The sequence below is a fragment of the Parambassis ranga genome, chromosome 22, assembly GCF_900634625.1.
Source record: "Parambassis ranga chromosome 22, fParRan2.1, whole genome shotgun sequence".
Taxonomy (NCBI): Eukaryota; Metazoa; Chordata; class Actinopteri; family Ambassidae; genus Parambassis; species Parambassis ranga.
The window spans coordinates 4,852,148-4,879,286 of NC_041042.1; the positions used below are offsets into that span (position 1 = coordinate 4,852,148).

Below are 27,139 nucleotides of genomic sequence, written 5' to 3' on the forward strand. Positions count from 1 at the left end.
TGCGTACCGCCGAGAAATGCATCCCCTCGCGGGGACGCGCACAGCTATAGCGGGCACTACTGAACATCCAAATCACTTGTAAGCGACGGTTTGACAACGCAATATGTGTTGATCAAAAAATGATCTTAGCAGGACATCCAGTGAAAACACTGATGGAGGAATCAGACGCCGCTAACAGCACGTTGTGTGTTAAACTGTCTGCAAGTTTAACTGACTTTTTATGTTTTAACTACACGCAACAAAAAAGTTCTCACTAATAATTGTAAACGTTCATAAATTACCGTCACACTGTTCAGCATTGAAGCCCGGTAGTCATCGTTTTAGCTGTGCGCGCACCCGCGACAGGGGTTGATGCCTTTCTCTGCGTAACACCGGAGCCGGTAGCTGCAGCTGGGGGGCGCAGCGGAGGTGACATCACGCGTCTCCAGCACTGACAACCACGCAGCAAACCCGCTCCCCCCACCACCTCAATGGACACAGAATGACAGCTAGAAGAGCGCAGCCATTATCCAAACAACAACAACAACCTACCACAGAGTCAGAAGAGTGAGTCTGTGGAGACATGATGCTGCGTGACTGCCGCTGATCCTACAAACAGGGCGGCTTGCGCATTATTTATTTTTTTCCGCAAATTCATGATGGTGTCGCTGCTGGACTAACAGCGAAAGATGGCTCAAAACATCCGCCGCACACTGACAGTAAGTCCATGTGTAAAAAATCACTGCAGGCTGTTCGGTTATAATGTGAGCGTATGCGTGCAATCATGTCACTAAGTGTGCTTTATGTTACAGTGATATAGTGCAGGCAGAGCAGGATGGGCTGCATTGGGGTTTATCTGCAGAAAATAAGACGCAGGATGAAGCTGGACCGGGTCAGAGAGCTGGGCCGACAGTATCCAGTCTTCTGCTTCCTGCTGCTGGTGCTGCTGCTGTCAACTGTGCTTTTAAATAGGTAAAAGCCGTCAGCACCATCAGTGAACATCACCTCTGCCATCCCTCGTCACTTCACAAGACATTTGTGTCTTTTGTAGATATATCCACATTATAATGGTGTTTTGGTCCTTCCTGGCTGGAATTGTCACTTTCTACTGCTCACTGGGGCCCGAGTCTCTGCTGCCCAACATCTTAGTCTCAATCAAACCAAAAATCAAGGTGGGTCAGGGGGCAGATGGGTGGATTCGAGCTGAATGGATGCATCAGAAGGTCACATTATCAGCGCTTACAGTGGATGATGCTTGCTGTTGATCAATAATATGTCTTGCAGTCATACCAGCAGGAGTTGTTTCCACTGGGACACAGCTGTGCAGTCTGTGGAAAAATCAAATGCAAAAGGCACAGGTGAGTGAGCCGGCTGGATTTGTATTGTGGTGCAGCAGGGGGTGTGTTAGGGATGTTCTCTCATACTCCATTACCTACATAACATATACATAATTTTATATATAGTTTTTCAATCCTGTGTGGTCAGACGGAAAATGTCACACTGCCCTCTAGTGGTCAGACAGCCTTCCTCAGTGCCCTGCTCTGTTACAGCGTCATGTGTCTTTATTTCTTATTGATAGACCCACTCTGTTACTTGAAAACTACCAGCCATGGCTTGACCTAAAAGTTCCTTCCAAGGTGGATGCTTCCCTTTCAGAGGTAATACAGGCACAAAATAAAAATTTAAAAACATGATCAAGCTTCCTCATAAACTTTAACTCTAACTTTTTTTTTATTATTATTTTAGATTCTGGAGCTTGTTCTGGAAAATTTTGTGTATCCCTGGTATAGGTGAGCCAATACAAACTGTGGTAGAATATGTCATTGGTCACAGTAGAGATGTGAGATGTGTGTCTGTTTCAGGGACATCACTGATGATGAGGCGTTTGTCGATGAGCTGAGGGTGACTCTGCGTTTCTTCGCAGCTGTGCTGGTTCGCCGAACTCAGAAGGTTAGGGTTAGATGCATGGGTTTCTAATCCTCAGATGCAGAATGATGACATGTGGATTATTCTGAAGTCCTTTTCTCATTCTTAGGTCGACGTAGCATCCCTCATCACTAGAAAACTACTTAAAGTTTCCATGAAGCACATTGAAATCATTAGCAAAGCCAGACAGAAAGGTAAAGGACACAACGTAGAATCAATTGTGTGCATAACAGATGAACTCATGTTATCTCTGCTTTTCCGGTGTAGTGAAGAACACGGAGCATCTCCAACAGGCTGCCCTGGATGAATACGGTCCCGACCTCCACGTGGCTCTTCGCAGCCGCAGAGACGAGCTTCTGTATCTCAGGAAGATGACGGAGATGCTTTTCCCTTACATCCTGCCTCCGAAGGCTACAGACTGCAGGTGAGTCTCCGCTGAGGCAGTAAGGAGTGCATGCTTTCTGTCAGCAATGAACTATACTTTCAGCCACAGAGACAGTTACTGACAGCATACAGAAGGAGATAAGGATCATTCTTCACTTTTTCATTCTCTCTTTTCCTGCTGCCTTATCTCTCCACTCTCCTCTCAGATCTCTTACTCTCCTGATAAGAGAAGTCTTGGCTGGTTCTGTCTTCCTTCCTTCAATGGACTACGTGGCTGATCCTGTGAGTGTAGACGTGTTAATAAGGGCAGAATCTCTACGCCGTTTTGCACTTGAAACCTTCCAGCGCTACAAACAAAAAAGAAAAAAAACAGCGTTCGACATTTATGTTTTTATTTGTTTTCATTTCAGGACACGGTCAATCATTTGATTCTGATATTTATCGACAACTCTGTAAGTATGCGTGTTTGTCATTTTGTACTAAGTGTATGTGAACCCGATGCAGCTGTGGCATGGTTGACCTTTTATCCCACCAGCCCGAGGAGGCCACGGAGCCCACTTCAACGTTGGTTCCCTTCTTACAAAAGTACTCTGATACTCGGAACAAGAAGCCCTCAGTAAGTCTGATCCAGCAGGCCACAGGTCACAAAATGAACTTAAACAGAGTGTAAAGTACAAAACTATATGAAGAGTATTTTTTTATCACTCACAAGGAGTCAATTATAAAGTTTGTAACCTGGAAGAAGAGAAGGAGATAGTTTACAACTCTCGTCTCTCACATCAGGTGCTGAAGCTGGAGTTAAAGGAGATCAGAGAGCAGCAAGACCTTCTCTTTCGCTTCATGAACTTCCTGAAGCAGGAAGGAGCAGTCCATGTGCTCCAGTTCTGCCTTGCAGTTGGTGAGTGTTAGAACTAGCTGGAGCTTTGGAGCCCTCTTTTCATTCCCAAACCCCCTCAGCCTGTGTGTAACCAGTCCATAACCACGCTCTGCTCAGAGGAGTTCAACGACAGGATCCTGTGCCCGGAGCTGTCCGACTCAGAGAAGCTGTTGCTTCACGAGGAAGTGAAGAAGATCTATGAGACGTACTGCTTGGACGAGAGCATCGACAAGATCCGCTTCGACCCCTTTATAGTGGACGAAATACGCAACAGTATGTGACACAGATCTTTACTGAACACGTCTTAATTAGAAGTGTGTGTGACAATAATGTTGTTGTTTTTTTCTCTTTAATATCTCAGTTGCTGAGGGCCCGTATGCAGAGGTGGTGAAACTGCAGACCATGAGGTGCTTGTTTGAAGCCTATGAACACGTCCTCTCTCTCCTGGAGAATGTTTTCACCCCCATGTTCTGTCACAGCGACGAGGTTAGCATCCACACCGCACGGCTCAGACCCATTTATGAATCACCTCTATCCTATCGGAGTGCCGTGTTCAGATGTCTAAATATCACAAACAGCACAGACCGACACAAAAGCTGTTTGCTGCCAAATGCTGAAATTAGATCTGATTCGGAATTCGATGACTCAGTTGAGCTGTGCTCTTCCGATCTGCCAGCCAACCAACCGCCACCGGCCCTGTCATCAATACCAGACGCACAACTGGCCAATGAGCCCCACGCTGGCGTTATGCCAAACTGCCAAGCCGAATTTCACCCTTCAGAGGCCGTTTCATTGAATGCGCCCGGGTGGACCAGAGCAGAGCCATTGTCCACAGCAGGCCACTAGCCTGCATGAATAGAGTCTGGAAAATAATATCAAACTTCTATTTTGTTGCCACTCCCATTCCTAAATAAACAGCAGCAGTGATGAATACTTTAAGCGCAAAATGCTCTTTAGATACATAATTTTTAAAAAAATATATATTATGCATGAATTTGATTGCTGTCTTTTGTTTCCATGTCTTTCTTGCCAGTATTTCCGCCAGCTTCTCAGAGGGGCCGAGTCCCCTGCCAGAAATTCCAAGATGAGCAGGTAGGATTCACTTTGGCAGCTTTTGTGCTTGTGTGTAATCAAATAAAGGCTCAGAGTTTATTTTTAACAAAGAAAACTACTGAAACACAAAATATATGTTTATTATAATATATGAGAACATTAATAACTTTCTATATAATACATGTCAGGTTCAAACAAGACACGCTTCACTGCAGTGTGAACTGCAGTGCAACTTCATCAAATATATAAACATGGCTTCAGTCAAAAAAAAACTAAGGGCTGTTTACCTTCCAGTGTAATAAGGCTTTAATTGATCTTTCCATCTCGGGGTGCGGTGTGTATGTGGCCTTTGGGGCCCTGCCACTAACTCCTTGTGCATATTGTTCCAGAAATAGCCTGAGTTTGGATGACATTCGGTGAGTATCATAAGGCATCAGTGTGCTGATCAAAACAGTGGCTGGCTAAAACAGTACTGCACGCCAGATACAAAAGACGCTCCATTCCTGCCTGAAGAGGGCGATGTTCTGCCTTTCTAACAAACACACTGGGCCCTCGGCCCCGCTGCAATCTGCTGTCATTTTTACCAAAAAAAAAAAGAACTACAAGTCTTATTTGGTACTTTTACTGTAAATGCAAATGAGAGAAGTGACCTTAATCAGCTAACCGTGCTAATCATAGCATGAGTCATAATGCTAGTGAAGCTAATCAGAATTCATGCTGCTTTAGCCTTTAGTTTTTATGATTTTCTTTGCAAACTGATGTTTTTGCTTAATTCCAAAATCACAAAAGAGGAATGATTTTACATCTTTTTAAATCTGTTTACGATCTTGTAATGAAAGCAGCATCAGTAACACCGCTCAGGTGATAGATGAGACAGCAGAGAATGGCATTGACAAGTGCATTCATTCACACATTCGACCAACTATGAGCCTAAACTTCCTCCACTGTGCCCGTATGTTCCACCCGATACGCCATCTAAATATTACCACCACAGTGCTGTGTGTCTGTGACTGTATGTCCACTCTGATTCTGTAACCACCATCCTGCCTGCCCTTGGTATGATCCACGGTCCTCTCCCTCCTTGCTGCCCGCGGGGATGTGACCCTGTTCTGCTTATAGTTCCTGGGACTGGAGCCCCGAGTCCCCGTCCTCACTGTTCACCGCCTCTGGCAGCTCTTCACCTGCATCTTTTAACTCCCTCCATGCCCAGTCCACGTTCACAAACTTCCCATACGGCTCGCTATCCCACCGTCACTCATCACCCAAGTAAGTCAGGGTCCATCTGTGTGTCACAGGTCGCTCAGTGTGATGTCATGCACTCCACTTTTCTTCCCTACTTGCGACCCCGGTTCCAGCCAGGTGCCTGCATGGTGGGGCTGATGCATGGATCTTTTATTTGTCTTTTCATTTGTGAGTTTTTTGGTTTGTTTGTTTTGACAATGCAGTAACTTTTTTTTGTGTCCAGCCTCTTGTGTATTGGGTATATTTTCCTTCAACCTAACAGGCACTCACACAGAGCACCTGTGCCTCTTCTGGTTGACTGGTAACACTTTTTGTCATCATTAAAAACTGTGATCCTCTTTAAACTAGACACCTGTTCACCGCTCACTGCTTTGTGTTGTGTTGTGTGGTGGTGTGTTTTTTTTGGTCCCTGCAGCGCATTCAACACACACATTTCACTTTAAGACAACTGTGAAGTGACATCCCAGCTTTTGGTTTGGCTACCTTAGCTTTTCCCTCCTCGTGTGCAGTCATGATGCCGCCTCTCTCTCTCTCTATTTTGCGCTCTCTCTGCTGCTGTGGTTCCTTTCCTGTCACTTCTCTGAAGCTGCATGCGCCTTGCTTCAAGCCTGTGGCATCTGTCACTCATTGTTCGACATCCCTCCCTGTTCGAACTGCAGGAACACGTCAAAGAGGGGCGAGTCCTTCGGGATCAGCCGCATTGGCAGCAAGATTAAAGGAGTGTTCAAGAGCACGACCATGGAGGGTGCCATGCTGCCGTCCTATGGGCTGGTAGAGGGGGAGGATGATTTGGTGAGGAAGAACTCTCGTTTTGTAGGTCACTAATTTGTGTTATAAAGCAGGAAGATTTTTTTGTTTGTTTTTTGTTTCTTAGTGGCACCAGTACAAGTAATTTCCACATGAGGGCGCCGATGAGTAAGGAAAAGAATGTCTCAATGTTTCAGTATCACCCAAGACATCCAGAAAGTGATGAACTTTATTATTTTCGTAGCTTGGGATTCCGGCCACACATGTTTTTTCCCCATGCATCCATTGATTTTTTTTTGTGTGACAAAAAAAATGAAATGCTTTTAAGCTTTTAACAAGTCTTCAAAAAGAAGATGTTTCCCTGTGAAACTCCATGTGATGCTTATGAAAATGAGTATATGTAATTTTCGAGAGAAATGAAACAGGTGTGTTTTGTTCTTACTGTTCCAAAACACAAACGGTTGCTGTAGTTCGAGGAAATATTTCTTCCCCTGTGTTAAATGTGAAGGGATATCCTGTGTTTACATGTGTGTTGCTCTGTGGCCTCGACTCCGTCTGAGCCTTATTTTTTTTTTTTCTTTGAATTTTCTGTCAGGACAATGTGTAATAAATTTGATGTGCAGCTTAAGAGAGGGTGATTTCACGTTCATTGTTTAGCCCTTTGTGTCTTTACAGTAGCACTTCGGACCCATTTTGTAATCCTGATCCTCCTTGTCCTTCTATTCCAAGGTGGAGGAGGCCATGATGGTGCTGGAGGATGACTCCCCCTTAGAGGCAGCCTCCACCCCCAGCACCCCCCGGAACCTCTCGGCCTGGAACATCACAATCCCTTACATTGATTTCTATGATGATGACGTAAAGAGGGAGAGGATTCCTGTGTTCTGCATCGATGTGGAGCGCAACGACCGGAAAGCAGGTGAGGCAGGTCATTCTGCTTTGCAGCTGAATTTAATTTTATTTGATAAGATTTTGATCCTATTTAACAAATCTGAATGTCTGCTTTCCTGCAGTGGGACATGAGACTGAGCACTGGTCTGTGTACAGACGATATCTGGAGTTTTACGTCCTTGAATCAAAGCTCACTGAGTTTCATGGTAGGTTCTCTTTATTATTGTTGCTGTGATTTGAAAAATGGGCCTGTGTGCAGCTCTGTTTAGTTCAGACATGTTCCTAAAAAATGGTCTCACAGCTTCCCACAGATTTGGGAAACACGTGGCTGTTATTTTCCATTCGGTAGAAGAAGAAAGGCTGATTCTTCTGAATGTTTTTTGTCAGCATTCCTCTCTTACACACTTTACAGGCTCATTCCCAGATGCACAGCTGCCCTCCAAGAGAATCATTGGTCCAAAGAATTATGAGTTTCTCACATCCAAGCGGGAGGAGTTCGAGGAGTACCTTCAGGTGGATATCGAATGACACACACACACACATATATACACCTAAGTATACCTAGATGTATGTGTGTGATAGGCCAGACATCAGGATTAAATTGGAACACCCTCACTTTTTTGTCTTCACTGACATTTTCAGAAAAAAAGCCCTTTGAAATTGATCATTCTGAAACTGCGATGGACTGCAGGTGCTCAGTGTCAGGACCACAGAGAGGATAAATCATTCTCCTGAATGGTGAAGAGATGATCTCTGTGGCACTTGTTGTGAGGGCAGCTGCAGCTTTTCAAGAGAAAATGACACAGTGCAGGGTGGACTTTATAGACTCTTTTTAAAGCAGGTCATTTAGGGACTCTGACAACATTTGAGGCTGAGGAAAAATTGCCAAATCCACTTTCTTTTTTTCTTTTTTTTTTATAAGTGTAGAGTGGAGCTCATGTGCACTTCTGTTTGTTTTTTCTCTGCAGAAACTCTTGCAGCACCCGGAGCTGAGCAACAGCCAGCTCCTGGCCGACTTCCTGTCTCCTCATAGTATGGAGTCTCAGTTCCTGGACAAGATGTTACCTGATGTGAACCTAGGTATAGTACAGACTGTATGTGCAGCGGACGATGAGATGGATTATGTTTGAACAGCAGAGCGTGTTTGATAAGGCTGACCTTGGGTTGCAGTGCAGAGGTGTTTGTGTGTGTGGCACAGAGACATACATCACTGAGATTAAGCTTATGTTTCACAGGGAAAATCATTAAGTCCGTCCCCAGCAAGCTGATAAAAGAGGTAAGACTCATTGTGGTGTGTTTGTGTTTGTCCATCTCTTCCTCAAATGGTAAATGTCACTTTGCTGTTTTGACATTTCTCACAGTTTCATAGAGATTTTTTGTTTATGATAGGGAACCATGCTGCTGCACACATTGTGTCCTGTGTTCTCTCTGTCAGAAAGGACAGCATCTGGAGCCTTTCATCCAGTCCTTCTTCAACTCCTGTGAATCTCCCAAACCCAAACCCAGCCGCCCTGAACTCACCATCCTCAGCCCCACTTCAGAAAATGACAAAAAGGTTGGATGTGTAAAACGTTTCTCTTTGAGCTAGAGGACTGTCGAGTGTCAGTGTATTACACTGTTGCATATTTTTAGCCTCTTCTGGTGAAATGATTGGGACAATGTGATTTATGCTTGATAGATAAAGTGCATATCTTCTCAAAAATTATGGTGTATCCACCAATCGTTTTTTAGACCCTCTAAATTCAAACATGTCATTTAAATACGTCCACTTGTGGCTCAGTTCAGTGGAGGCTGACTCTGACTCTGGATCCATGTTCTATGGTAAGGTTAGATGCAAAGGACAGGAGTCCAGTGACAGTCTATCTACTGCCGTGCTGTTCTGCTGTCATTGGAGCTGATAGAGCCACCTGATTGGTTGAAACTTCACAGACACAATCCATATTTTTGTGTAGATCGAGGCAACATTTTGGTGAAACTGTATAATCTGTATATGATCTCTGGTCTAAATAAAACAAGCGAAAAGTGATTAAAAAAGTGATTTCACTTTAAACATGTTTATTTTTTTTAAATCACAAACACATATGGTGTTATGTCTTTATTATAAAATACTTTATTACTATTTACTATTTTATTTTAAGTTAAGAATATTAGTTATTTCTAATAAAAACGTATTGTGTTATATATTTATAATAAAAACATAATGCATGCAGTGGTAGTGTGTCGTCTTAAGGTACAATTACTTGTTGTCAAACACTTTTCATATTCATATCTCCCTCCACCCCCAGCTCTTCAACGACCTCTACAAGAACAATGCCGGCCGATCAGAGATGACAGAGAAGAGACACAATCAGAACTACTTCATGGAAATGATCACTGTGGAAGGGGTGTACGACTACCTGATGTATGTGGGTAAGTGGAGACCTATTAGAGATACTACAGTACACTCACACAGTCAATGAACTGATTAAGGGATTTTTTTTTTTAAATATATAATAAATTTATAAGTTGAATAAGCAAATTATTACCCTCAGAATTAAAATTGCAGAAAATTGCATTTCCTGATGTGCAAAACTGCTGTTGTGGACACAGGCAGCTGTACATACTGTATTTAATGTATCTATATTGCAGCAAGTAAAACTAGTGCCATCCTTTTCTTGTAAATGTGATATGATTTGGGATTATTTGAAAGTTACTGTAATTGCATTTAAATATTAGTAAGGGATTTTTAATATATGGATGTTAATATGTATATATGCACCAACACAGAAAGTAAGCAAAATATGCAAACAATTAAAAAGTTGTATATTGCTGCAGGATTATAATAAATCAAATGTATGTGTGAGGATGAAAAATATACCGCTGTGCTTAATGGTTGTCAGGGCGAGTTGTGTTCCACATCCCGGACTGGTTGCACCACTTGTTGATGGGAGGCAGGATCTTGTTCAAGAACACGCTGGAGGTCTACACAGATTATTACCTTCAGTACAAACTGAACCAGGTGGTGCAGGAGCATCGTCTGGTCTCGCTCATCACCCTGCTCAGAGGTTTGCTGCTCTGCACCAGTTATACAATGAAATTCTGAATGCTGAATGTTCCTTTTCTTAGATAATGTGCTCGATTCTTTGCCGTAGATTCAGTTTTCTGTGAGAGCAGTCCGCACCGCTCGGCTCACGACAAGCAGAAACGAGCGAAGAAGACATTTGAGGAGATGATGAAATATATTCCAGGTACTTTATATCAGTCCTTGTAGCGGCCATGTTCTGTTTTTTTTTTATTGTGTTTCCTGGGAACTCATAAGCCACGTATCTTTAATAGACTTTCTGGGGAAATGCATCGGAGAAGAGGCCAAGTATGAAGGAGTGCGCCTCCTCTTTGACGGGCTGCAGCAGCCCATTCTGAACAAACAGGTACAGACTGCCACACACACACACACACACATAAATATCAATAAGGTTTTGAGTTGCAATGATTGGCCTTTGGTTATATATTGGTGTGATATATCAGATTGCAAACATACGTGTTTTTTAATGCCCTGAACAGGCACAGGAGTGCAGGAACAATCAGCGTGGAGGTGGGATCTCTGTTCTCACTGAACAAGAGAGTCAGAGAGCGGTTAATGCTTTCTGAATAGACTATGAATAATATGATTGAATGACGGAAGTGAATGTTGCATGTGAACATTATTGCCATTATTACCGTAGCGTCACAGATCAGGTTTCCAATGTTACACTCCCAAATTCGACACTCTTGAAAGGTCCCATTGAGGTAGACTAAGGTCTGTCCGACATAATGAGAGGAGTACTGAGCCAAGTCCACTTTCCATTTGGCAACATCGGCAAGGATACCTGCGTCTGAGAGAGTCTGAAAAAAAAAAATTAAATATTAAAAAGTAATAAAATAAATAATATTTTGCTGGGTTTTATGGGGGGGGGGGGGGTGGTGTTATTTATGTTTTTCTTCTTTTCCATCTTTTCTAAATTCTGACTTTAATCTCCTAATTAAAAAAAGGGAATTCTGCAAATATAAAATATGTGGATTTTTTTTCTTTCTTTTTTTTTTTTTAATGATGATGTTTTATTTCCACAGCTGACATATGTGCTGCTGGACATTGTCATTCAAGAACTTTTTCCTGAGCTGAACAAGGTAAACAAATCCTAGACTTGGATTTCTATATTTTTCTTCAGTCAGACAGATTGCCATGCTGCTTCAGTCATGAAGAGAGAATAAGGTCGACAAAGATGCAACTGATAGTCACATGCTGTGCTCACAGTAAATATCTAAATTACGTATGACTTGGAATAGTAAGTTAACTCAACAATTTTAGCATGCATTATATTTAAATCCAAAATCAAATTGTTTTTGTGTCCACAGCAGGTACAGAAGGAGACGTCTATGATGGCTCCGTGGATGTAAAAAAAACAAAAAAAACAACAAAAGCAAATATGGTTCTAACATACTCGACACACATGACCTCATCCCACTCACCCAATCCCAATCCACATGTTTTTGCTGCCTGAAACTAAACATGTACAGTGACAGAGCTGCCACGTGAAGAGGAACCGAAAACCTTCTCCTGCTGTGTCTTTCATTTGTAAAATAGATTATATAAATAAATCAGTGTTGCACTGACACTGTGTCCCGTGTTCTTCTCAGGGTAATGAGTGTGCATGTGTTTAACAGCTGTACATACATGGTCCGGGTGTGCACGCAAAGTTTCAGAATTCTCTCTTTAAAAAAAAAAGAAAAAAAAAGCATTTAGAATATGGAAATATTTATATCCCCTGCTGTTTAGGAAGGTTGTCCTTCCAAATGACTTGGACAGCAACACTTTGCGTGGTTAAAGTATATTTAATGTCTTTCCTTTTCATTCTGGCTTCATCACAGCCACCTTACAGAAGGATACGAGGACGGATGCACTCAGGATGCACTGACACATTTGCAGACAAAACATTTTTTTTTATCATATTTCCATTAAATAACTAGAGTAACTGTTTGTGTCTTTAATATGATGAGAAGCACAAGTGCTCAGTTTCTTATGTTAAGACAGAATAAGAGTCAATTGGACCTTTGGCTTGTTTACATCATTCAGTGAAAAGACGGAATATATTTCATTGAAATACACAAGATCACCTTCCTGTATTTTTGAAATGTCAACATTTTAATATCTCCAATATGAAGCTGAACCCCTGCGATCCTGTTGTTATCCTTGAAGCTAGCCAAATGGAAAAGGCAGTGAACCGAGTGCTGAAAGAGTTTCTGAACCCTTCACTTTATCACAGTTTCCCAGAGTTGCACAGAGGCAATCAGAGGCTCAGGGACAGACACACACTCAGCAGCAACAAGCCGACGCTGTGAGCTGTGAAGACAGCCGAGTTCCTAAAAATGATGCGGCCCTCCACTGCGGGGTACACACGCTTCATTTCAGAGATGTATTTGGATAAAACAGAAACGTCCATATCACCTGTAAGACATGGAAAAAAAAATACAATAATATTTAAAAGCTATAAATTGGGTTTCCAAGAAAGGTAGTTACAGTCAGATGGTGTTAAATAGGAGGAAGCAAGGCACAATGCTTTTAGAGTAACCACACCGGAAGAAGGAACAGACAAAAAGAGCTCAGATCTGAGAATATGTACCCGAGCAAAGAATGCTAATTAATACAGTCCCGCCCATTTAGTGGACCACCATTGGACCTTGACAAATCATCAAAGGGTTGAGAAAAATACATTTTTGGCCGTTTGGATCAACACCGTGAGTGTGTACATGTCTGTAAAACTGTGCAGTGGCATGTTTGAGCACAAAGCCGCTGGCTATTGAAGTGGCAGGAGGGAGACAGGGAGACAGGGCCTGATTACTGCAGGTGATCTGTGTTTACTAATTACCCTTTCACCTTCAGCTGCAGGGGTGTGCTAGTACACTGTGTGACTAGACAAAACAAATAGTGTTGCCGTGGCAGCTCATCACACACACAAGTTTTCTTTTGTATGGATAAGTAAATGTGACCTGAGTTTGGTGTGTAATGAGAGGACTTGAGTCACTTTTGTGTGTGTGGTCCTAAACTCATTTAAGTGATCTGACCTGTGTGAAAGGGCAGCGTTAAAAAAAGTTAGGTAACTGTAAGCCTTTAATCACAGACATTGGAGCTCAGCTAATAGAACAGGGGACACACATCTGCTTCCCACCTGTGTTATGCTTCAACATCTCCTCTTTAATCATGGTGTAGCTATCACCTCCGCCTGCTATGTAGGAAGGCATGACCACAGTGTACGTCTTCTGCGGGTCTAACGGTTCATACTTTGGCACCCTGCACTCAATGCAGAGCAGTGAGAGCGACACCACGCGCTGGTTCACTGGCTTGTCGACGTCATACTCTACGTGAATGCCTGGATGTCAGGGGGAAAAAATATGTGTTTGTGTAAGAACCATGTTCTGAAATGTTCAGTAAAACAGTGTTGTCAGCAGACCTGAGACTTGTAGGAATTCTCCATACATCTTTCCATATCTCCGAACAGAGTGTTCAAACACCTTCTTCAGGGTCGACCCCTTCATCTGGATCATGTCGAAGGTTCCTCCAAATGGTAAGACAGTGAGGACCTCCTCCATCGTTATGGTACCTGAAAACAAACATAAATGGCAGTTCGTTATAAACGTGCAGCCCGAACAAAGGGGTCTTTGTGGGGCAACAATGGAGAATAAGTACCGTTTCTGTGGCGCTCATCTATCGCTGACCGTATGGCTCCACTGTTCAGAATACACAAGGCGACGTGGCTCCACTGCAGCTCGTTGGAATACTTTAGATAATGATTAACCTGTTCATGGAAAAGGGAAATGTCAGTGCAGTCCTGCTTTCTGTACTTTCTTGTGTTGGTGCATGGCTTTTCATCATAGTGGTAGCCGGTGAACAGGCACAGTGCAGGAACAATCAGCGTGGAGGTGGGATCTCTGTTCTCACTGAACAACAGAGTCAGAGAGCGGTTAATGCTTTCTGAATAGACTATGAATAATATGATTGAATGACGGATGGGAATGTTGCATTTGAACATTATTGCCATTATTACCGTAGCGTCACAGATCAGGTTTCCAATGTTACACTCCCGAAATCGACACTCTTGAAAGGTCCCATTGAGGTAGACTAAGGTCTGTCCGACATAATGAGAGGAGTACTGAGCCAAGTCCACTTTCCATTTGGCAACATCGGCAAGGATACCTGCGTCTGAGAGAGTCAGCGCAATTGAAATCATTTTTCAAAGTCACACAAATTTAACCAAACATTAGTTATTGTTTCCATGTGATTGAAAAAAAAAAAACAGATTTAGAGAGATTTTTTTTATTCATTGTGGGTTTTTTCTAAATTTATTTTATTATAATTCTGACTTTAGTCTCAGAATTCTGAGGGATAAGTCCAAATTCTGAGATATCCATCTGGATTCTGAGATTAAAGTCAGCATTCTAAAAAACTTTAGTAGAGAAAAAACAACAATTCTAAAACAATTGAACCAAAGTCATATTTCATTATTTCTGTTTCTGTTTTCCAAGAACGGCGGATGTTGCCATGGATACATGACAACATGATATCCTGAGCTGATCTCACAACCAGGACAACACGCTTCCTGAGAATACTTTGCAATTACATACATTTATATAACCAAGCCTCCTGAGGCTGGAAGGCTGTTTCCTACCTTGAGATACGCTGCTGTCCATCAGGATGGGGTTTCCAACAGCTTTAATAACATTCCCATTTTCATCAAATGTGACTTTTAAGTATCCCAGATACTTCCCAAAAGCATAGGCCTGGACCACCGGTACCTCTCTCCCATCATCAGACCTTACCATGAAAGGATATGAACCTTCTGGCACTTCAGTGGATGGGGGAGTTCCTGCAGAGAAAGAACATCTTTGTGGTCTGAAGTGCATTGAGGTACTTCCTGTTACAGTTAGGTTGCAAATACAGTGAGCTGTGCATCTTAAGCAGGTTTGTTGCATGGAAGGAACTCATGTTAAAAATGCATGGAATAAAATAGGATAGAAATACCACTGTAGAGGAATGTGTTGGTGTGCCCTCCGACAACAACGTCGATGCCTCTCACACGCTTGGCGATGTCTTTGTCTACATCAAAGCCAGCGTGTCCCAGTGCGATGATCTTATTATAGCCCCAACTTTGCAGTTTATCAACCTGAACCTGAAGCGCCTGCACTTCATCCTCAAATTTTAAATGTTCACCTGCAACACATAGGAAGAAGAGGGAGAGGCTGTGACAAGGGGAGAAAAAAAATATGTGCTGCATCTGAAAGACAAAGTTAAAGATCACAGAGGAGAGGCTCAGATTGAGTGTGAAATCTGGTGTCCAACCTTTATCAGTCAAACAGCATTTGTGTGTGTGTGTGTTTTTTTATTTACCTGGTGAGGATAAGTAGGGGGTCTCTGCAGTGGTGTAGCCGACCACAGCCACTTGCTCCGAGCCCACATTGAGGATTGTGTAGGGCTGGTAGTAACCACTCAGGTTTGCGGCCAGAGCTTGGTCAGGTTTAATATTGGCACTCACCACAGAGTAATTTACACTCTGGAGGAAAGGCTTGATCAGACCATCCAGCCCGTTGTCAAACTCGTGGTTTCCAATAGCCTACATGATGAATAAACACATCATTTAAAACAATCAACCAACCATCATTGAAATCAAAGGAAAAGGCACAAATATTCACACCAGTTGCAGATTATAAATCACAAATAAAAAAAAACATGACAACTACCATAGCATTGTAGCCAAGTTTGTTCATAAAGTATGCTGCTTCTGCGCCTTTGTAGTAGTTGAACCAGACAGTTCCTTGAAACTGGTCTCCAGCATCCAGTAGCAACACGTTCGTGTCATTTCTCCGGATCTCTGACACTTTGGTGAACCTCCTGGCGACCCCAGCGAAACAGGTCCCGTTTTTTGAACATTTCCCAGAGTCCACGCTGGTCTCCTCTACGCGTGCGTGGTTGTCGTTGGTGTGTAATATTGTCACCTCAAAAGCTGACACGCTGCCCAAAAAGTGCAAAGGCAGCGCGAGCCAGAGGGAAGTCAAGAGAGCGCACCGAGGCGTCCAGGAATCCATTCTGTAGCTGTGCGTAAAAACGCACCAGGGACCAAGAGAATAAGGCACAAGAAAAGGGCGTGGGCTTTTCCTCTCAGGAGGGATGTGTTAAAGTAGTGGAACAAGAAAAACTGCAAGTACATCAAACAATGTTTTAAAGGATTTATTGGAGATTTAAACTTTTTGGTTGCCAAGAAAATCCCCTTGGGGGATTGGTTGCAGCGTGTTATCAGCGTTACAGTGAACTAAATGCATTTATTATTAAATAATGAAGCATTTATAACCAATATTTAACCATCTGACAATTGTGTCATATAATAAACACAGGGCGTCTTACTGGTGACAGTTTCTTATTTATAAATAACCAGAAAATACATTATTATCTCTCTTGCTATCTCTACAATTCAATATCAATAATAGCCCCTTCTCTGTAGTGCACTGATTAATACACATCCTTCACTCACCAGCGCCACTTAGTGGACAAATAACAGCCACTATTGTGGCTTCTCATAAATGAAGTTGTTAAGATGAAAGTAATGTATCTAATAAAAAAGTGTGGTATGTGAAGAAGTACGCATCAGTGCCCACCACCAGCACTCCATGCTGCGTTCGCTGACAGGTTGCAGAGTAGGAAACCAAAAGTTTACCTGTGTGAAAACTCTGCAGCAGCAGAGGGAGATAAAACAGCTGTTGTCATTTAAATTAGCTACACTATGTCTCAATAAACATACATTTCGTATGTACAGTATATATGAGCCCAAGGACGAGATCACATGTCACATCTGTGCCACCAACAGCAGCCTTACAGCAGCTAGCAGACTGAGTACTCTGCTGGGTACCAACTTGTGGTGTTTGCCAGATGTTGCCAGTGGCACGCGGGTTGACACAGATACACAGATGGCATTGTGTTTGCAAAGTGTAAACATTCTCTACACACACACACACACACACAGCTCTGATAACTTTCTGATGGATGTGAGTCTGTGAGACAGGTGATCATCTTAAGAAATGAGATCTTTTGGCTTCATCCCCACAATCGCCTCTTGTGTGCAGCAACATGATATTTCTCCAGCCCTGGTTTTTCGAGATATTACTGACAGGCTGGTGATGATATTTCAGTGATGCTTGTTCCCAGTGTGAACCCTGTGCCTGTCCGGCTCAATAACCCCTGCTTTTCACACTCCATGAGGCATCAGGCCCACCAGCCCTGATGTGTGCTATTAGCACTTCTCTGCCGGTGCTGGTCTGTATCACCCAGTGTCTCTTTCAGTACACAAAGCTTGCACATAAAGTAGGTAAACAAACACACACAAAAAAAATCAGACAGCGTATACCTCCAGGAGGCAGTAAATCTCCTCTCACACTCTTTTAACATTAGCAGGTCCTATCTTCTTCTCACATCTCCAAGCAGCATGTCAATTGCAATGTTTTTTGATCTATACCTCTGGGTAATCTTTCTTTCATTGTGAAAATGAGACCATCTGTGATATGTTAGAGGAGGGAATGGTATGCATTATGTAAGAAATCCTCAGTGAGTGACACAATGGTATCACTGCAGCATCTTTACTTTTACACATACTTTTTTTCCTTGTCCTCCTCTCTTGAAGTGTGGACTTTAAATGGACTCAGCCACTTTCACTTATAACCCGGACCACAGTAGCACCAGCCTGTTATCAGTCAGCAGTCATCCTCACCACTTAGCTCATTTCCTGTCACATGTTTTTTCCTCCAGGGGTTAAAATAATGCTTTACAGAGTGCATTTACAGCACACGTTCTCCTCCTCTTCCTCCTCCTCTTCCTCGTGTGTGCTAAAATGCTCACCAAGTGAGCAAAACCTTCGCTCCGGCGACACACAGACAGACTGCGCTCAGCGAGGGTCTCCTTAAAATGGGGCACAGCTCTCCAAAAAGTGGCACAATCCCCTACATGGAGACTTCATATGATCATCAGATTTGGAAAGTTAAAAAGCCTCCAGTTGTAAATATCTCTCTCAATACATTTTTAGCCAGAGGCCTTCAAGAGCTGATTGGCGGAGCAGAAGGCACAGCATCCCATTAGACCAGGGCTGGGGCACGCTGCAGCAGGGCGGCTTCTCTAAACTCAACACGTGTCCTATATTTGGTTCTGTCATTGTACTCGAATGCAGCATGCAGATCACACACATGTGGAAATGTTCCAGCACAGAAGATTTGTGTATAAATGTTCAGAAATGTTCTATTTTATCTTCAAGCATGTCCTACCACTACTGTACATTCTATACATGTATAGTATGTAATATTTTAGAAAATGGAAATATATATATATAGGCCCCTAGACCTGAGACCTAACAGTATTGCTTCCTGTTTTATTTTTTAACTTGCCTGTTTTCTTGTGGTATATGTTTCTCCGTTGTATTTTCTTGTTTTATTTCCTTGTGTCACTTCCTGCCCTTATTGATTCCACCTGTGTCTTATAAGCCCCACCTTGTGTATTTAGTGTGTGTTTCACAGTTTCCCCTGCTTTGTTTAGACTCAGTTCCTTACTTATCCAGATCCCTCCATGTTTGTTGTTATTCTATTTCGGACAACGTGTGTGGACTCTAGTTATCAACTGCACTGCATATTGTGGTCTTGGGTTTAGGGGTAGCACACACACACACACACACACACACACACACACAGAGAGAGAGAGAGAGAGTGGAAGTGATTTGTGCATTGTGTTTTCTTTTGTCCTCTGCCACCTGTAGCAGCTACATGCTGCTCATGCTGCACTGATAACTCCACCATTAATAATCTAATCTTGACAAAACACCTTGCACCTAATCCTAATTGATCGATTGATATAGTGCTACTTGTTGATACTTTCACTCATGTAAATCACCAAAACGAATTCTGCCTCCACACTGCCGCTCTTGTTTGAATCCAAATTTTTTTTGGACCCCAGATTCCAAACATGGCTGACCCAGCTGCCCAGCTCGGTCATCTCTCCCATGTCGCATCTCACAAACACTTGGATAAGGGAAGGAGCCATTGCCTGTGCGCTGGTGGTTTGGGGTAGGTGGTGTGGGAGGGTTGAATGTCATAACAACAGGGGATCTGCCCTGATTTGGGTTTGCCCTATTTGGTCTTGTTTGACCCAGCTGTCAGTTATCAAAGGACAGAGAGAGATGACCACAATAACTAAAAGGTCGCCCCCAAAAAATGTGAGCAAAGTGCAACTAAAGTCAGAGAAAGTGCGAAAGTGTAGCCTGTTGTATACAGAGGAATAACAGCAGTCTGCTCATAATTATGTTTGATTTTAATATTCCAAAGAATACATGATTCTAATCACATTGTGATTAGAATCATGAGGATATTTTAATCTATATTTATTTACACTGGGTATGCACAGACGTCACCCCCACCCTGGAAAACTATATATATTTTGGCCCCAAAAATGAAAGAGCTAAGATCAGTGCTTACCTTGACTCCATGTCACTGAAGGTCACAAACCAAGCCAGAAATCTGGGTGTAATACTCGACTCAGACCTGAATTTTAACACCCATATAAAAGCCATTACTAAGTCTGCCTATTACCACCTGAAAAAAATTGCTAGGATCAAGGGCTTTCTTCTTAAGACACAGAAAAACTTATTCATGCATTTATTTTCAGTAGGCTAGATTATTGTAACGGCGTCCTCACAGGTCTTAGCAAAAAATCCGCCAGGCAGCTGCAGCTGGTCCAAAATGCTGCTGCTAGAGTTCTGAGTAATACCAGGAAAATGGACCACATCACACCGGTCCTCAAATCACTGCACTGGCTTCCTGTGAGTCAAAGGATACATTTCAAAACTTTACTCCTGGTCTACAAAGCACTGAATGGTCTTGGACATCCTGGACTTATTGGTTCCCTATGAACCATCCAGACGCTTGAGATCATCAGGGACAGGCCTACTGTGTGTACCCAGGGTCAGAACCAAACAGAGTGAAGCAGGATTCAGTTATTCTGCCCCTCACCTGTGGAACAGCCTTCCTGAACACCTGAGGTCTGCTCAGACAGTCACTTCATTTAAGTCAGGCCTGAAAACACATTTGTTTACTGCAGCGTTCTCCTAATTACTTTACTGCACTCTTCTCATTTAATCATCCTGATTTTATTTGATGTTTTTTTTATGATTTTATTCTTTTTATGATTTTAATTTCCTTCTTAATTTAATGTTTTAAAATGTTTTTATTCTGTGATTTCATCTTATGTAAAGCACTCTGAAATGCCTTGTGTATGAATGGTGCTATATAAATAAAGCTTGCCTTGCCTTGCCTTGCCTATGGGATTTATTGTTGAATTCATTTTTCCACCATGGTTTTCAACACAACATGGTAACCCAACAAGCTTTATGCTTTTCAGTAACCTACACAGTATAATTCGGCATTTTTTAAAAATCATTATAATGCTCTGAATAGACAAACTAGACGAATTGGCCAGACTACAAGACCACACACCTGCTGTTTGTTGTCACCATTGAAGAAACAAAATCTCACAGAACCTTGTGTGCAGGCGTTAAACAAAAGACTTTCCGTGCTGACCCTATTGTGGTATTTGCCTTGCATGAGACATTATAAAGGCATCAATGTTGTTGCCATAGTTTTACTTTATCTATATTCCTCTTGGCTTGGGTTTGTGTTGTGTGTGTCTGTCTGCCACCATGCAACGCGAGCTGTGAATGCACGCAACATTAAGAGTCAGTCTGAGGTCGGGAAGGGTTCGACATTAAAATAATCGTCCTGATGCCGCTCCTCAGACAATTGTTTACAATAAGCCCTAATAATCGTATTCTATAAGTAATTTTTTTCCTCTTTGTAGGGTGGCTACACCTACAGGAGAACGTGTAAGCAACCAAGAAGTATGTGCAGACTCATGTCCACATCGGGGTTATGGTTTCAGAGTTACATGTAGAAATGATGCTAGCCGCTTGCTAACATTGTTGTACTGGCACTTAGGAGTGTGTGGAGCTCTAGATGAGCTCCACACACACTCTTAACTTAGAAAAAAAGGTTTTTGTATAACTTGTATGTGGTTTACTGTATCCACTTTAAGCATCACTGCACAGGACTAAAAATAGGACATTCCTGGCCAGTGTGAGAGGCCAGGTTGCTGGATAACTGTGCTGTACTGCAGTGTGTTTAGAGATAAGAGGAGATAACAAAGACAGTCACAGAAGTTGTTCCCTGCTGCTGCTGCTGCTTCTGCTGATGATGATCTGGGTCATGACAACAACACCCATTTGGGACTTTGGTAACAGGTCATACATGTCAAAGTTTAAGTTCCATGTCCTCTGCACCCCAAATGGATGTCACCAAAAACATGCTGTGCAGCGTGCATTAGTGGAGCCAGACTGACATGATCAGTCAAGGGGTACAATCACAAGCTCACAGGAGGATCTGTTTCACAGGGTTTGAGGTTACTGTCTGCCGAGCATGGAGGGGGGTGTGCTGCCTGTAGGGGAGTGTTAAACAACAGAAATCACACGCATACTGTTTATTACCTCAAATTCAATAAAAGCTTCCTGCGACATGTGCAGTCAGGTTCCCTGAATAAATTTACCAACATCAAAAGCAATTATCTGGCATTAGAAAAAAAAACATGTCTAATGTAGTTTTCGAAGGTGTCAGAGATATTTACCTATGCCTTATGGATTAAAATGACTTCAGTGTCCCTAGAAAATATCATCTGACCTGACATCCCTGGCATGTTAAGATGGAAACAACTTCTTCAAGCTTGTAAATGTGTGTTCGTGTGGTTGACAGGAGGTAGAAATGAAAAATTATATGCTGGAGAAATGGTTAAGTATAAATATAACTTGATTGCAGAACACAATTAGATGTCCTCACCCTTCTAAGGTTCACGTGAACAGGCTAGTTGTTTGTATTTTTGACTCCAGATATTTATATGTTTTCTGTTGCTATGGAAGCCACTCAATCCACAAACTGCCCTGATTGGTCAGTTTCAATGTTTAATGGTCATAAGAGCGACCATCATTCTAAATCTTGTTTTATTTTATTTTATACATTTGTATGTTGCTGGAATTTCAAGTTAAATTTTTTGCACACATTTATAGTAAAAATGCAACATTTTACCTATATTTTGTTTATAAGTCAAGTGATCTGTGGGTACTTTTACCAAATTTACCACAGTAAAAACATCATTAAATAAATAACCCCTGCAGAATCAGAATCATGTTTATTGCCATGTAAGTGAAGGGGATTCACATTACTAGGAATTTGCCTTAGTGATTGGTGCATACATAAGAACATATAATAATTAACATGAAATAAGATAGAACTAAGATAAATTTAAGGTAAATAAACTAAAGTAAGGCTTAATTGACATGGCATAACAGACATGACATAACAGACAACAGACAATGAACAGAACATAAAATGAGTGGCGGTTGTACTGGCAAACATAGACCCTTATATGAACAAGTGGAACAGTGTAATAATGTCATAATGTAATAGGTACCACATGGGTCGGTGAGGTGGTACTAGTGTACAAGTAGTGCAAGATGGAGTAAACACTGCAAATAGTCATCAATATGCAGTGACTATACTAAAGTGACCTTGTGAAGTGACAGTGCAGAGCAGTGCATTAATTACAGTTCAATGTGACAATGACTGCTGGTCTATGAGCACCCTGATGCTGTCATGATCCATGGGTGTTCTTACTTTCTGATTAAATATTTGTATTTATTTGTATTATTGTATTTTGGTTGTTTGGGTATTTGATATTAGTTAGTATATTCATGGGTTTTTATTGTGAAAGGCTCTGTTCCCTTGTGTGTCTTACTTCCTCCTTGTTGATTACCTGCCCTAATGTGTCTCACCTGTGTCTCATTGTCCCTCCCTCCCTCGTGTATATCATGTGTGCCTCCCTTCACTCCCTGCCAGTTTGTATTGTGTGTCTCCTGAGTATTCGGCCTTTTTTTTAGTTTCTAGAGGATAAACATACCTTTTTTGTGGACTGCTTTGCCTGTCTTGGTTTCTTTGTTCAGGAATTTGTTGGTTATTCTTTGTATATTTTTATGTTTTGTTGATTTTTTTTGGTTTCTTAAAGCTTATTCTTAGTTCAACTTCCTAGTCTTTTTTTTAGTTTGTCCTACTTCCTTTGCACAAACCCACCCTCAGTTGCAACAACATGCAACATGCAACATGCAATTATGTAATTATGTAGGCCTAGCTGACAAATGTGACCCAAATATACTAATACATTACTAACAGTGTGATTTCATGCATGGTAATAGTTGCCCTTTTTTTAGATTTTGTTCTATTTTTTTATGTTTGACAGATTGTGTTTCAAATCTTTACCTTACAATCTGAAAAAATAGCAGGTATCTTTTGTTTCAGGCATAAAAACTGATAAAAAAAAAACAACAGCAAAAACATATTTGCACTGCAATACTGGGTGCAGATTTTCTTTAACAAAAGCAGCTGAGTCCCACAGATGAAGACGGTGGAATGTGACTCCCAGGCAGCAGAGTTTAAGTCAATTTCAATTAAAAGTTTGTGATGAATAAAAGTAGTGCAGAATGGGAGATATGATTGCTCCAGCTGCTTGAGATGAGAAAAGAATATATAACAGCAGATTCATTACTTGGAGTCATTTCAGTTCCTCACTTTGGGAAATGGACATTGTCCCATTGTGTGTGTATGTGTGTGTGTGTGTGTGTGTGCGCACTTTGAATATTTCCTGATGGACAAAATTCACCCCCCCCCCCCCAAAAAAAAATGTGCTGTTGAAAAGATCAGCATCCGGCTGCAGCCTGAGTGAAGGAATAAGTGAAGCTGAGCTCTGATGTGATGTTCTGTATGAGAGGTTCACAGCATCATGCTTAACTGGCAGTGACTCAATATCAATGACAGCTGCTTTCACACATCAGAAGTGCCAAAAGTAGCAGGATCTGGTGTGTGTGTGTGTGTGAAGACATCATCCTCAACCCTCCATCCATGAATGGACAAATCACCATGTTATGTCATGTCTGATAAATCTCTTATCCAGGCACTGTGTAGATGGAAAAAAAAACATTTTTTTTTGTGGTATGAGATCATCAAAATGAGAAGCCATCATAAACAGGACAATACATACAGTACCTGTAAGCACTATTCTGTGTAAAGCTTATTATATTTTGGAGCTAAAACAATATATGTGACATACCCACTATAACACAATCCAATGCTCTGTAGGCCTCGGAGCATGCATAACATAGGCCAGGTAGAAAGCACTGTTGTTGTGTGTCACTGTGAAATATATATAATTGCAATAAACTCTGACTGAGGCCCCACAATACATACAGATGAAGACAATCAATAGAACATTAATAAGCCCTGCCAGGGTCTTAAAACAATACAATGTATGGCTGCAGTAAAACAGAACACAACACACATAAAAATAATCAATTGCTTATTTACTTCCACATTGACAGCAATCACTCTTTATCCAAGCTTTTGATGGCGGTCTAATAAAACTCTGACCTTGATTTTGATCATTCAGAAATGATTTTAACAGCGTTAAAATCATTTCTGAATGATCAAAAGCCTGATCTGGCAGACCCCCCCCCCTGTTTCTTGGTTACTCCAGGCTCAGGGACACTGTTTCTTTCAGTTTGTAGCTCCTAAACTTTGGAACTCTCTTCTTTGTTAAGCAATTTGTGACATCTGCTCTAATTTAACATATAAAAAAATATGTCTTTTCAACAGTTGCACACTATAGGGGGCTAAATCAAGGCACATAAGACATAGGATTTTGATAAAAGACATTTACTACACATTTGATGGCTTGATTGACACTTAATGAGTTCACAAAATGTTCACCACCAAGCCTGCAGACACTGTTCCTCTTTGTGGTTCACAATGGATCCATAAAACACTAGCACACAACACAAGCTATAAGTTACTAAAGCCTACACAGAGGCTGGACATGTGTGCTCATGTTACCTTGTGTTCCATAAAAAGTATTTAAATCACAGTATCTGTGGTGTAAATATTAGTTGTGACAAATGGGAAACACTGAGCACTATGACCCAGCAGATAGCCTACTCTTCATGAGAGAGAGAGAGAGAGAGAGAGAGAGAGAGAGAGAGAACAAGGCTGTGATCAGTGGCGCTTGTTTGATGTCAGAGTCTGTATAAAAACGAGACTTTGGGTTGGCTCATCATTCAACCACAAGGGGCCCGAGGAGGCGCAGCTCTGGAGAACTTCTGCCCTACATGTGGATTATCTGTGACATCCTCCCTCCCAGATGTTGGGGCGTCAGGACACAGCTCTCAACTTTCACATTGAAACCTTTTTTTCTGTCTTATTTGGTGTGCGCACTGACAGTTAGGGAGTTTTGTTTATGGATGAAAAGCGGAAAAGTTTGAAATCCAGTGATGGATGGATGTCTGCTTTCACATTAAAACTATGAAGAAGAAAGGAGTCGTGGTTGTGATATTACAGACTGATTGTGCCATGCCTCAAATTGGATGGCACGGATAAGGCGACGTTCATAAAGAGAAAGGGCGCTTTGAATAAAAAAAACGGACACAGTCATGGAGCTCTCCGGTCAAGTCGAACCAAGTCTCAACTCTACAAATGACAGTTTTGTTTCAGATCCAACCACTGTGGATGAGAGCGCAGAGAGTCTCGCCTATCAGATCAGTCTGGCTGTGATTCTCTCCGTTATCACTCTCGCTACCACTTTATCCAACGCGTTCGTCATCGCAACCATCTCCCAGTCGACGAAACTGCAAACTCCTGCCAACTTTCTGATCGCCTCCCTGGCCGTCACCGACCTGCTGGTGTCTATTTTGGTGATGCCCATCTGCGTCCTGTACACCGTCATCCACACCTGGACGCTGGGTCAAATCGTGTGCGACATCTGGCTCTCCTCTGACATAACGTGTTGCACCGCGTCCATCCTCCACCTGTGCGTAATCGCTTTGGATAGGTACTGGGCCATCACGGACGCAGTGGAGTACTCCAAAAAGCGCACGCCGGGACGCGCGGCCGGGATGGTGGCCACTGCCTGGGTGATCGCCATCTCCATCTCCCTGCCGCCTCTCTTCTGGAGGCAGGTGAAAGCGGAGGAACTGACCAGCTGCAGTGTCAACACGGATCACATTTTCTACACCATCTACTCCACTTTTGGGGCATTCTACATCCCCACTTTGCTGCTAATTGTCCTCTACGGACGGATATACGTGGAGGCTCGGAAACGCATCCTGAAGCAGTCCCCCAAAAAGGTCGGGAAGAGACTGACCTCGGCGCATCTGGTCACCAACTCACCTGGGTCCGTAGCGTCCACGAGTTCTTTACAGTGCGGGAGACACGACACTCCATCCAGCGACACCGGCTCTTCAACGAGCGAGAACCAGGTGAAGGTGACGGTGTCTGATGCGCTCTTGGAGAAAAAGCGCATCTCAGCAGCCAGAGAGAGAAAAGCGACAAAGACTTTGGGGATAATCCTCGGGGCTTACATCATTTGCTGGCTGCCGTTTTTCATTTACACTCTGCTGGTGGCCACATGTGACACATGTTTTAACCCCGAGTTATTTGACTTCTTTACCTGGTTGGGATATCTGAATTCCCTCATTAACCCCATCATATACACCATGTCTAACGAGGACTTCAAGAAAGCTTTTCATAAACTTGTGCGCTTCAGGTGCTGCAGGTCGTGAACTGCTTCTTTAATCTGCAAGAAGGTGTTTATTTTTTAATATAGCTAAAGGGTGCCAAAAATAATATCCTTTCTGAGAGTCACAGGTATTATAAGATGTGCACGCAGGGGGAAGAAATATCCATCTGCGTCAAGATCAAAATGACATTTGCTTTAAACAAACCTATTAAATCTGGAATTAAACTGATCACACAAGAAATCACAGTTTGAACTGAGTGAGGACTTGATGAGGAAATTAAATTGTGAATATGGATATTTTTGCATTGGAGAACTCAATCAGTCACTTTTCAGCAGCTGTAAAATAA

At 42.2% G+C, this 27,139-nt stretch overlaps 3 protein-coding genes across 6 annotated transcripts; 2 read left to right on the forward strand and 1 right to left on the reverse strand.

The window, feature by feature from the left end:
* Positions 1–418: 418 nt before the first annotated feature.
* On the forward strand, positions 419–11,725 carry LOC114427265 (sorting nexin-14-like). 4 transcript variants are annotated; one of them, XM_028395190.1, is made up of 31 exons: positions 419–698; positions 792–951; positions 1,031–1,151; positions 1,264–1,337; positions 1,559–1,637; positions 1,726–1,769; positions 1,842–1,929; positions 2,015–2,099; positions 2,173–2,329; positions 2,496–2,571; positions 2,700–2,741; positions 2,825–2,905; positions 3,073–3,187; positions 3,284–3,439; positions 3,528–3,652; positions 4,200–4,258; positions 4,609–4,635; positions 5,339–5,485; positions 6,121–6,253; positions 6,938–7,124; positions 7,219–7,302; positions 7,509–7,609; positions 8,065–8,176; positions 8,332–8,372; positions 8,532–8,651; positions 9,382–9,505; positions 9,976–10,140; positions 10,228–10,323; positions 10,412–10,503; positions 11,183–11,239; positions 11,468–11,725. In XM_028395190.1, exons 2-31 carry the CDS (start codon positions 815–817, stop codon positions 11,507–11,509), a joined length of 2,967 nt encoding a protein of 988 aa, XP_028250991.1. In that variant the 5' UTR covers positions 419–698; positions 792–814; the 3' UTR covers positions 11,510–11,725. The 4 variants fall into 4 exon arrangements, with proteins under 4 accessions (XP_028250991.1, XP_028250993.1, XP_028250994.1 ...); XM_028395192.1 differs by having other exon boundaries at positions 11,471–11,725; XM_028395193.1 differs by lacking the exon at positions 4,609–4,635.
* A 209-nt stretch (positions 11,726–11,934) lies between these two features.
* Positions 11,935–16,193, reverse strand: LOC114427582 (5'-nucleotidase-like). The gene is made up of 9 exons (XM_028395727.1): positions 15,845–16,193; positions 15,495–15,717; positions 15,129–15,317; positions 14,776–14,973; positions 14,155–14,309; positions 13,797–13,905; positions 13,561–13,710; positions 13,279–13,479; positions 11,935–12,557 (listed from the first exon to the last, which is right to left on the reverse strand). The coding sequence occupies exons 1-9, from the start codon at positions 16,187–16,189 to the stop codon at positions 12,400–12,402; spliced, it is 1,728 nt and encodes a 575-aa protein (XP_028251528.1). The 5' UTR covers positions 16,190–16,193; the 3' UTR covers positions 11,935–12,399.
* A 9,165-nt stretch (positions 16,194–25,358) lies between these two features.
* Positions 25,359–26,835, forward strand: htr1b (5-hydroxytryptamine (serotonin) receptor 1B). The gene has a single exon (XM_028395672.1). The coding sequence runs from the start codon at positions 25,708–25,710 to the stop codon at positions 26,833–26,835; it is 1,128 nt and encodes a 375-aa protein (XP_028251473.1). The 5' UTR covers positions 25,359–25,707.
* The last annotated feature ends 304 nt before the right edge of the window (positions 26,836–27,139 follow it).

Bases quoted from the DNA above. Each gene is read 5' to 3' on its own strand.
- htr1b (XM_028395672.1), top strand. From the start codon at position 25,708: ATGGAGCTCTCCGGTCAAGTCGAACCAAGTCTCAACTCTACAAATGAC.
- LOC114427582 (XM_028395727.1), bottom strand. From the start codon at position 16,189: ATGGATTCCTGGACGCCTCGGTGCGCTCTCTTGACTTCCCTCTGGCTC. The intron at 15,718-15,844 runs GTAGTTGTCATG...TTCATCATGTAG, and splicing joins AACTTGGCTACAATGCTATG to GCTATTGGAAACCACGAGTT. The intron at 14,310-14,775 runs GTAGGAAACAGC...TGACTCTCTCAG, and splicing joins GGACAGCAGCGTATCTCAAG to ACGCAGGTATCCTTGCCGAT.
- LOC114427265 (XM_028395190.1), top strand. From the start codon at position 815: ATGGGCTGCATTGGGGTTTATCTGCAGAAAATAAGACGCAGGATGAAG. The intron at 1,152-1,263 runs GTGGGTCAGGGG...TATGTCTTGCAG, and splicing joins CAATCAAACCAAAAATCAAG to TCATACCAGCAGGAGTTGTT. The intron at 1,770-1,841 runs GTGAGCCAATAC...TGTCTGTTTCAG, and splicing joins TTTGTGTATCCCTGGTATAG to GGACATCACTGATGATGAGG.